This window comes from Eupeodes corollae, chromosome 1 (genome assembly GCF_945859685.1).
Source record: "Eupeodes corollae chromosome 1, idEupCoro1.1, whole genome shotgun sequence".
Taxonomy (NCBI): Eukaryota; Metazoa; Arthropoda; class Insecta; order Diptera; family Syrphidae; genus Eupeodes; species Eupeodes corollae.
Window position 1 is genome coordinate 140119930 of NC_079147.1, and position 11196 is coordinate 140131125.

The following is an 11196-nucleotide window of genomic DNA, read 5'->3' on the forward strand; positions in this document are numbered from 1 at the left end:
ACTGATAGGTCCTTATCAGTGTGGTTTTAGACCAGGAAAGTCCACAGTTGATCAAATATTCACATTACGGCAGATCCTGGAAAAAACTCAAGAGCACCAAATCGACACCCACCATCTTTTCATCGATTTCAAGGCCGCATATGACAGCATCTACAGGGACGAGCTGTATAGAGCCATGTCTAGTTTTGGCATCCCTGCCAAACTCGTCCGTTTGTGCAGGATGACCATGGAGAATTCACGCTGCTCCATAAAGGTTGGAAACAACTTAACAGAACCTTTTGATGTCAAAAAAGGTTTTAGACAAGGTGATGCGCTGTCATGCGATTTTTTTAACATCGTGCTTGAAAGAATAGTGCAGAGCTCACACGTCAACACTAGAGGCACTATCTTTCAAAAGTCTGTCCAATTACTGGCATATGCTGATGACATTGACATAATCGGAAGAACTCAGCGTGATGTCAATGGGGCTTTTGTGAGTATTGAGGCAGAGGCGGCAAAAATGGGTTTAACGGTTAATGAGGGCAAAACAAAGTACATTCTGTCGTCTAGAAAGGACATACAACACCGACGTTTTGGTCAAAACGTCACAATCGACAGACGTACCTTTGAGGTAGTCAAGGACTTCGTCTACCTAGGCTCCGCTGTAAACGCAGAAAACAACACCAGCGCTGAGATCAAACGCAGAATAACTCTTGCTAACCGCTGTTTCTTTGCACTAAGAAAGCAATTGAGTAGTAATGCCCTCTCTCGAGGGACCAAAGTGTTGCTATATAAGACCCTTATCATCCCCGTCCTGCTATACGGTGCAGAAGCATGGACCATGACAAAAGCGGATGAAAGCACCTTGGGTCGCTTCGAGAGAAAAGTTCTTCGTGTGATCTACGGTCCCGTATGCATCGAAGGGGAGTGGAGGAGAAGATGGAACGACGAACTGTACGGGCTTTACAGCGACGTAGACTTAGCAAGAAGAGTAAAAGTCCAACGACTAAGATGGCTGGGTCACGTAGAGCGCATGGAAACCAATGATCCGGCCCGGAAAGTCTTCGAATCCGCACCCACAGGACAGCGCAGTAGAGGAAGACCGCGGATCAGGTGGCGCGCACAAGTGAAAGGTGACCTCACCCAACTTGGAGCGCGAAACTGGAGACATCTAGCTAGGGACCGAGCTAGATGGAGAAGTTTGTTGGGTGAGGCCCTAGTTCACACAGGACTGTAGCGCCACCTTAAGTAAGTAAGTAATGTCATATTTCCCACGTGCTATAGAGAAGGCCACTTGCAAAAGATAGAATATTAGAATATTATTTATATTTATAAGGGAAATGAAAAAGCGAATTTGTTTCGAGTGAATGATACTCGGGCAAAACTCGTGTTAGGGCTAAATATCTGTAAAAGAAAATGTATTTGAAGACGATATCTCTGCTGGTTCTTGAGATATGGCGGACGAAAAAAGGTATCCCGCACTTGTACGGATTTACACACGCACTCATAGGCATCTCTTTTAAAACCTTTTATTTACATTCTAGGGACCTTCAAACGAAGAGAAATGTCGATTGGGCCGATCACAATAACTTTCTATGGAAAGTTAATAAAACAACAAATTTGGTTTTCTCGGATTTTACAATTTTTTTTTGTTTTATTTTTCCTTTTTTTTTAAATTGAGTTTGAATAAATTATTTAATTTGAATTTACTATCGTTAAATTCTTAGACAAAGAATGTATAACAAAAATTTAAAGAAAACAATAGCAAAACAAAAATAATAAAATAAACAAGTTAATGTAGTTTTTTTCAAAGCAATTCACAGCGCATATTTCCGAGAAAAATAAAAATAAAACATTTTATAATTTTTTTTTTGATTTTTTTTATAGATTTGTGGCTTAGTGTTATTCTCTACACAATCGGGTCCAAAATGAACATGGGAATATTTAATTAAATAAAGTTTCTATTTTTTTTGTATGTTTAAAATATATAATAGATATAAGAAAAGAAAAGATTTTTTTTTGTAAGATTTTTTTCATAATTTTGTTGACTTAAAGTTAAATTTTGTTCTCTAGATGTTATCAACTGAATCAGCATCATCTTCTGAACTTATTTCATCACCAAACTCAATATCTTCATCGAGACCGTCTTCGACGAATGTGACTGTGTCATTGATACGCACGGATTCTGGGAATTCACCGTATGTTTTCAAATTTCTGGCTTCATCTGGTGTGTACTTCAATATGACATCGGCCTTTGAGTCTTGATAGTCACGGAGACCAACAAGAATTATATCACCTTGATTAATCCATACCTATGAAGATAAAAATAAAATTTTTAACGTTTTAGTATTGTGTAAAACGTGAGCTTATTAATTTGGTTTGGTACATAATTACTTAGGAAGAAATATGTTTCTTAATATATTTTTTTACCCTACGGTAAAATAATCGATATTTTTTTGTAACAATGTCGTTTTTTTCTTGGCAAAACAGGACCAACTTTTAAGAATCAGATATGTTTTCTGCAGTTTGTGCTGGTTATCTGTCACGTATTTGATAATCAAATATTTGTCAATGCTGATAAGAGAGCTATACATATTCACAGAATTATAGCAATATCTTACCTAGAGCTTAAAGATCTTTACAAAAGTTGGTGTTAAAACGAGTTAAGAAATATTTACAAAAATATTATTGAAAAAAACTTTTCTTCTTTTACATTTTTTAGGTAAGTTGCACATAGCAACACGAGGGTCAAAATATCGATGTATGCAATGAAACCTTTACTTGTTTGACTTGGGTCTATACCCTTGTTAGGCGGGGGGTACATTTTCAGAAAAGTCTTATTTTAACAAAAAAAAAAGGAAGTTTTAGGTATACAGATATGAATTTGGATTCAAAATGAAGAACATTCAATTAGCTTTAAGTCGTAAAGTGTACCTATGGTGAAGAAATTAGCCCTGACAATACCTGAAAAAAAAAGTTTTTCGCGGTCTTATCGATTTTTTGCTATGTTGCGAGCAGACTTCGAGTTCAAAATTCTGTTAATATGATTGAGATCGTTATAGAAGTATTCTCTTAGATAATTCTTGCGTTTTTGAGCATGTACACAGGATGTGAAGAACTGTTCCCTTCTCCTCCTCATCCTTCTGCAAGTCATTTGAGAATACGCCTATCCGCGTAGCGTGCTTTCCTATTAGACAGTGTCCGGTTATGAAACCGATTATCGAGCTTATATGCGATCTGCTTAGAGACAGCAAGCACCTTGAGCTCTTTAAATCTAGTGGTGCATCCCAGTGATGTTATTCCACCTGATGTTTGCTTTCTTCATAGCGTGTTGCATTAGCTATAGTTTACATATAGGGATTGGTTGGCGAATGGATTGTACTGTAACATTTCTAGCAAGTTTATCTGCCTTACAATTTCCTGGAAAGTCTCTATGGCCTAGCACCCAGCAAAAGTGAATATTAAATCGTTGTGCCATCTCCATTAGAGATGTTCGACAGTTATGACCGTAATAGATTTTGTGGAGAGTCCAGAGATTTGATAGCGGCCTAATTATCTGAGAAAATACGGACATGAGATGTTGATATTACCATAGACTAACTAATAATAAAGACAGGACACTTCATAGAAAGAAAAAGAAACCAATTTTAGATTGCCTCCACCGAGATTGCCTCCACAGCATACATGTTTTGTTCGAAGAGCGATACTTTGTTTGTTGTTATGATTAAAAGTTGCAAGTTGCAATGAATGATCGAACCACACACAGGCCAAAATAAAAAGAACACAGCGCAGACGCAGATACGTACATATTCACTTTCACAGTTTGATGCGTAAACTTAACAACAACAAAAACACACGCAACGAGCTCTGTTTTCTGCATCTATTTCATTGTGCTATCACAGCGCAGACGCAGATATAGACATATTCACAGAGTGATGTAGGTATAAACTTCACAAAAAAAAAAAACACAGTTTTAATTTTTGTTGTGTCTTTTTTCCAAGATTGCGATATGCCTTTTTATTTGTTTTAACTTTTTTTTTAAATATTTTTAGCTTCCTTCCGGTGTTGCTTCAACTCCTTTTTGGACGTTGTAGGCTTTGAACTCCCCCAAACACAAACATTTTTAAGCATAATAAGAATTATATAATCTAGATATACAATGTGGTGAGAACTGCAAACGTTTTCGCTATGGAAAACCAAAAAGAAAACTTTGGAATCCTATTAGTTTCTAGAATACACTTTTCTGTAATTGTGGATTTAATTTTTTTTTGTATGTGGAGTGCTGCTGATGACTTTTTTAAAAACTTTTACATGAACCTTACAGATTTCAAAGAAAAGATCAGTTGGATCAATTATGCAACCGAAATCTGATGTTTTTGAGAAATTTTTGTGAAAAAAATGTTTCAGAAGACTTTTTCATTTTAATAGATTTCCCACATCTTTTCATATCAGTTTCGCATAATTTACAAGATATTTTCTAAGTCATCGTCAAAATTGCTTCCCCGATGAAATACCTTAGAGAAAGGTCCTCTATTAAAATATTCTCCTCTAATATTAAATTCTGGAAGGTCAACATCTTCATCTTCACCTTCTTCTATGACTTCTCCAGGTAAATTTGGATTTTCTCTATTATTTTGATAACTATACTACCAGGATTTGATTGGGAAAATATATCTTCTGACAAAAATTCCTCCGTGTCTTATTCGCAATTTGATGCATAAGTGCTCAGGGATGAAAACTTATGTGACATTATTTTCGCAATAATATTGTTAAAATTGAAAACAGATGGATTTGGATCAAATCCACCCCGACTTCTTACCAATGAAAAGCAATTTTCAATTGGATCTTGATTGATTTTATAAGTTAAAAATATTTTTTGTCTGGATGGTCTTCTAACAATTCACTTGACAGTTGTAAAACCGCTCTTATAGTTTGCAAAAAGCCTGTTACCCAATAGGTCTTATTTTGACCTTCAAATGTCAAAGCTTCCAAATAATTAATACTTTCTTCTAAGAATTTTCGAACGATGTTGTTTTCTTTTAAACCACTCCTATAAATATTTTTGTTAAAAGGGCTTTTATAATTTAGGCAGTCAAACAAATTGTTGATGAAGATAAGGCATACGGAGCTACTTCTGAGCTAAATACTTTAATTTTAAAGGCCGTCTTTATGGAAGCACTTACAGTGTGGTTGAAAATCTGTGTAGCGTACTTTACTTTCATTTTTTGCCAACTGTTTGGCCTGATATGCTTATAAGATATCTTATGTCAGCAGCACTCCACATTTAAAAAAAAATTAAATCTACAATTACAGAAAAGTGTATTCTAGAAACTAATAGGATTCCAAAGTTTTCTTTTTGGTTTTCCAGCGAAAAAGTTTGCAGTTCTCACCACATTGTAATTCTAGATTATATAATTCTTATTATGCTTAAAAATGTTTGTGTTTGGGGGAGTTCAAAGCCTACAACGTCTAAAAAGGAGCTGAAGCAACACCGGAAGCTAAAAATATTACAAGCAATTTATTAGATAAAAAACAATAGTTTAAGTAATTTTAAGTCATCAAAAACTCAAACACTAACACAATTAAAAAGAACTGAAAAATCTTTAAAAAATAAAAATAGAAAAAACGTAAAAAAAAATATTATTAAAAAAACAAATGTTGAATTAATTAAATAATTGTATCCCCAGTTGAAAAAAGTGGGTCTCGCAATTCTGTCAGTCTCCACCCGTACAGCCTAAACGGCTGAAGGGATTTTCTTCAAACTTTGTATATAGTGTTGTTTGTCTAATATGCCCAGTCGTTTTTTTTATTTTTTTAGGACCAATAATAACGGTACCCGTCATAGAACCGATTTTTTGGTTTTCAAATATCTCGTCAACGGCTTAACTGATTTCAACCAAAAATCTTATGCGAGTTCTCCTTTACCAGTCGTGCCCATTTTTTATTATTTTGAAGAGAACCTTTACAGCTTACAATTGGAATTCAAAATTCCCAAATGCGTTTTCTAATAAATTATTTTGTATTAATTGAAAACGAATTTCTAATGAATAATAAAACTAATAAAAATGCATATCCCAATCTTGAAAAAAAGACAACAAAAATTAAAACTGAAAAAAAAACTCTGTCTGTGTTTTTTTTGTGAAGTTGATACCTACATCACTCTGTGAATATATCTAAATCTGCGTCTGCGCTGTGATAGCACAATGAAATGAAATAGATACAGAAAACAGAGCTCGTTGCGTGTGTTTTTGTTGTTGTTAAGTTTACGCATCAAACTGTGAAAGTGAATATGTACGTATCTGCGTCTGCGCTGTGTTCTTTTTATTTTTGCCTGTGTGTGGTTCGATCATTCATTGCAACTTGCAACTTTTAATCATAACAACAAACAAAGTATCGCTCTTCGAACAAAACATGTATGCTGTGGAGGCAATCTCGGTGGAGGCAATCTAAAACTGGTTTCTTTTTCTTTCTATGAAGTGTCCTGTCTTTATTATTAGTTAGTCTATGATATTACGTATTCTTTAAGCCAGGGCAAGACTTCTTTTATTGTGACAATCATTGGTAAGGCGGAATGAGGGACTTAATTTCAGTCGTTCAGAGTGCACAACTCCACCAACCCCTTCATTTGTTTTTGATCCATCTTTGGATTGACTAGTCTCCAGCAACGCCTTATCCTCCCAGAAAGATCTGGAAGGTATAGAAATATGAAGGTTTCTGTCGAAGTGCAGTTGGGGGATTGTGTAGTCTGTGTTGTGGAGCTTATTCTAAATACTTAAGAATTACGAAGACACCAATGTTGTTGTTAACCCACTGCGATGAAGCTTTGAGGCGAATAACAGAGCTTGCAACTATTTGTTTGCTAAGTATATCAAGAGTAAGAGTTAGGTATCCAGTGCCGAAGGAATATGGACCAGATATAGACAGGTGTTGAAAATTTACTCAAGGATTGGTACAATTTTTTCCGAGGGTTTTTGTAGTTCGGCTGGTACTATACTATTTGGTCCTGCAGATTTAAATGGTTCGAAGATCAGATCAGACTTTGTAGATATATTACATTGAAACTTGAACGAATATGATTTTTACAAGGTGCGGTGGTTAGATAGCTACAAGAAAAGTGAGTATCCAGTAGAAGTTCAGCGATTCTTCACTTAAAATTATTACTTGAATTTTCCGTAGCCTGAAAGCCTCGGAAGTTTCTTCTATCGTGCCATAGAATGACCGCCAGGAAGATCGCTTAGATTTCCTTAGTGCCTTCTATAACTTCTTATGGATTCTTAGTAAGAGTCCCAGTGAGAAGCTAGCCTCGGTTAAAGAGTTTCCGACATTTTCTTCTGAGCGTGTCGATGTCTGAGGCCAACCATTGTGGTTTCCTCTTTCATCTTATGAGTATAAGTTTAGTGGACAAGCAATTTCTAAAGATGTATTCACATCAATGTTGAGGACATTGACTTTATTGTCTAGTTCACTAGCGTAACAGGAAGGTAGCCCAATCAGTTATCCGATTATTTCGACAAACAAAGCTCTGGGGTGCCAGCACGTAACTTGATACAATCGAGAACTGCCCATCGTCGATTAACTCGAAACAAATTATTGTTGACAGCACGTAATTTGAGACGAGTTCCATTGTGACTTTTACTTAAAAAAGTCATTGTGAACTATACAATTTCTTTGAAATTATTTCATTCTAGTTTCAATTTTAAGTTTTTTTGGGAATGTTTTTCTTTGATTTGGAGACTGAAATTGAAGGCGAAGAAGTGTAATGTGCTAATATCAAAATAAGATATTTGAGAGATAATAGTTTAGAGTCAGCAAGGAATGTTTTCACACGATACTCAGCTCGTTAGATCTTCCAGAAGACAGAAAAAGAACATCAATTCCACCAGTTCTACAGCTTTGTGCAACATTAAATCTCCTAGCCAGTAGGAGTTACTAAACCAATGTTGAAACAAATGTGTTGCTAAGTATGGCACAGACAACAGTTCCCAAGTTCTTTCGCCGAACGTTGAGTCTCCTGGAAAATAAGTATTATCCGCAATGGATTAAATTTGATAGCTCTAAATTTGGAGACAGCAAGGAGTATTATTACATTATACGAAATTTAAACTACCGGGAACACTGGGCTGCGTTGATGATACTCATATTTTTCCTCCCTTTGGCAGTTTTAAGAATTCCTCTCTCTTAATCAACGTGAGAACTCATAAAATTGGTCAATATCTCAGTCTGTTTTTTTATTTATTGACATATTATTTTGTTTTTCCATTTTTCGAGCACAAAAATCATTCCCGACGACAACTAATTTTTGCGAGTGAAAACTTTTGTTTCAAACGTTAATTTGAAGTTTGTGTGCTGCCGAAACTGGCGAAACAAATGTGCTGCCAATAGTCGATTGGCTAAACTCGGTTGTATCAATTTACTTGCTGGTACCCCTGCTTTCAACGAAATAAATTGTATGGAGTGGTCTTCTCAATCACCAGATATAAATCGTATTGAGAACCTTTGCGTTAATAAGCAGAAACCTTCCAAAAAAGCGGATTTATGGATAATTGTCCAAAAAAATTTTGTATTCGATTTCATAAAGAAGTGTCAGAAGTTGGTGGAATGAATGCAGTGTTAAAAAATAAAGGTTTTAAAACGAAATATTACTTATTCTTTGATGCCTTTTTAAGAGCAGCTTTTTGTGAAGCGTAAAGTGAATAAAAAAATGAATATAGAATAGATTAACAATATACTCACCACTAATATACCTATTCAAAAAATTATATTTCTTAATATTTTTGTTATAAGATTACTATACTCAATATTACTAAAAATGGTGGTATGTTGCTATTTTTTGGCCTAAGTAGTACACAAAAATTATGTTTTATTCTTCGAAAAAAAAAACATTCAATTAATGTTACATCATTCGGATTGGTTGATGATTTTAAGCCAACCTAGTGAATCAATATGCAGTTAAATTCTTCTTTGTAAGGTCTTTCGAATGGAAACTACAGTACGCGGTCAAGCCCAAGTACTTTTCTTTCGTAAATTTGTTTACGATGATGACATAGGGTATTTCACCTTGCGCTCACTTTTGGTTACGTAGACGGCATTTGTCTTCGCCAAATAAACTGCAAGTCCCTATCGTTTAAGAAACGTTGTTTTGATGAGAAACAGAAGCTAAATTCATTTCAATTAAGATTTGAATTGAAAGTATATACCTAAATAAATAATTTGCAAAAAAGAGCAGCAAATCTCTACAACTATCACTGGACCATCATTTTTATACAATCTTTGTCATATTTATCATAAATTAACAAAAAAAAACATAAAATGAACAAAGAAACAAAGTACCTATTCACAATTATAAATACTGCGCATGGTATGGATCGGGATTTTTTATTCAATTATTATTGAATACCTTTGTATTTTCATAATTGTCTTTTAACCCTACGTAGATAGATAGCAATATATTTTATTTTAAGTACTCCATATTATCTACATGTTCAATTCGTACTTCAGCATGTACAAGACAAAAAATAATTAAATTATTTAAGTTTACCTTTTTTCGGAGTTTTCCTCGAATGTGACATAGACGTTTGACGCCATCAAAACACATCGCTTCGAGTCGACCATTTCCAAGCATTTTGGTGACTTGAGCATATTCCTGCTGGTCTTCCTTGAAAATCAATTCACGTTTTTCGAATTCATTTTCATTCTTTCCACGACGACGATTTTTACCTCCTTTTCCCTTATTTTTCGGCATCTTATATTTGGTTTAGAACTGTGAATTTGGATTTATTGAGTTACTACGTAATTGTATTTTATTGAATTTTCATTGCAATAATTTTTTATTAAATATATTTAAAGAAATTTACTTACAAAATTTATGGAACTTTTCGTGAAGACTTTCGCGATTCGAGTGTTCGCTGTGAAAGGGATAGAAAGTGATCGAAAAGTTAAGTTGGTGGGTCAAAGAGAGAGATAGAGAAAAGAAAATGGCTGAAACTCTGCCAGTGATAACCATATTTTTCTTTGTGTAGTGCCAATTTAATACAGGGTGGAGTAATAATATATAAGGTCGAACACATACTTTTTTTCTTAATCCTGATTACATACTATTTGATGAGTGTCAAGGAAAATGTGCAAGGCATTAATATATTAGATATGATATAGGCCATATAAAAAAACGATAGTAAATGCTTTTACTGGTGAATTGTGATAGTACTTTATAGTTGTCATATGCATAAAAACAAAGTAAATACTAAAACACTAGTACGTACTCAATAAACAGTTTTTACTAATTTTGGATGAAATTTTAAATAATTAAAATGGTATGCATACAATTTTTTTCTTCCTAGTAGTTACTGAAATTTTTCAAGTAAATAAAAAAAATAATTTTGTGTGTTAAAAAGTACACTATTCGCATTTGTGAGTCTAATTTCGAAGAAAGTCCATTTGATTTTTACTTATTAACTAGAAAAAGTTTACAAGTAGCAAAGACTAGCAGGATGTAAAGAATAAGATTGAAAAGTTAATATAACGATTGATTTTAAAGCACGCAAATATAATTTTACTGTATATACTGGTGGTTTTCGATGAATTTGTAGTTTTTACTTCGATGAATTCAATATTTACTACAAGTATAAAGTTATCAGTACGAGTGTTTGCTTTTACTTTCTACTAGCTTGCATCATATATTCCTTATGGTGGATACACCCGTATCTGCATTTCGAAGAGAAGATAAAATATGGAAACGTCTTCAAAAAGTGAAGATTATAAGTAAATTCAAATGTATCTGCATTTTCATAATGCAGAAAAGTAGAGGGAGAAAGATATATGTGTCAAAATCTGAAAGTGAGAGGAAATACCCCAGTGCTAACTCCGATCGAAAATCGACCGAGTGCGGGTAAACTGAGGTGGCTCGGTTTGACACTGTCTATCCATTTGGATTTTCTTTAAAATAAAAAAGATCTCTATAATTAGAATTAGGTATAGAGTATTTTTTCATAGTCTTAAAATGAGAATTAAAACGTACTTTTTATTCTTTATTTATTCTATAGCAATAAGAATCTACTAGCAGTCCATGTCCTGTATATCATTGTTTAAGAAGTTCTTATTCAATGCCTCAATAAGTCAACTTCTCAAACTATGAATGCAAAAAAAATTGTTCTACAAGCGCATTTGTATTTAAGATAAGCCATTGTCAACAATAGCATCATTTAAAAACAAGATTTTCAA

At 34.1% G+C, this 11196-nt stretch overlaps 1 protein-coding gene across 1 annotated transcript; it reads right to left on the reverse strand.

Annotated features, from left to right (window-relative positions):
• Positions 1–1598: 1598 nt before the first annotated feature.
• On the reverse strand, positions 1599–9964 carry LOC129941555 (eukaryotic translation initiation factor 1A, X-chromosomal). The gene is made up of 3 exons (XM_056050230.1): positions 9838–9964; positions 9518–9739; positions 1599–2291 (listed from the first exon to the last, which is right to left on the reverse strand). The coding sequence occupies exons 2-3, from the start codon at positions 9719–9721 to the stop codon at positions 2049–2051; spliced, it is 447 nt and encodes a 148-aa protein (XP_055906205.1). The 5' UTR covers positions 9722–9739; positions 9838–9964; the 3' UTR covers positions 1599–2048.
• Positions 9965–11196: the final 1232 nt, after the last annotated feature.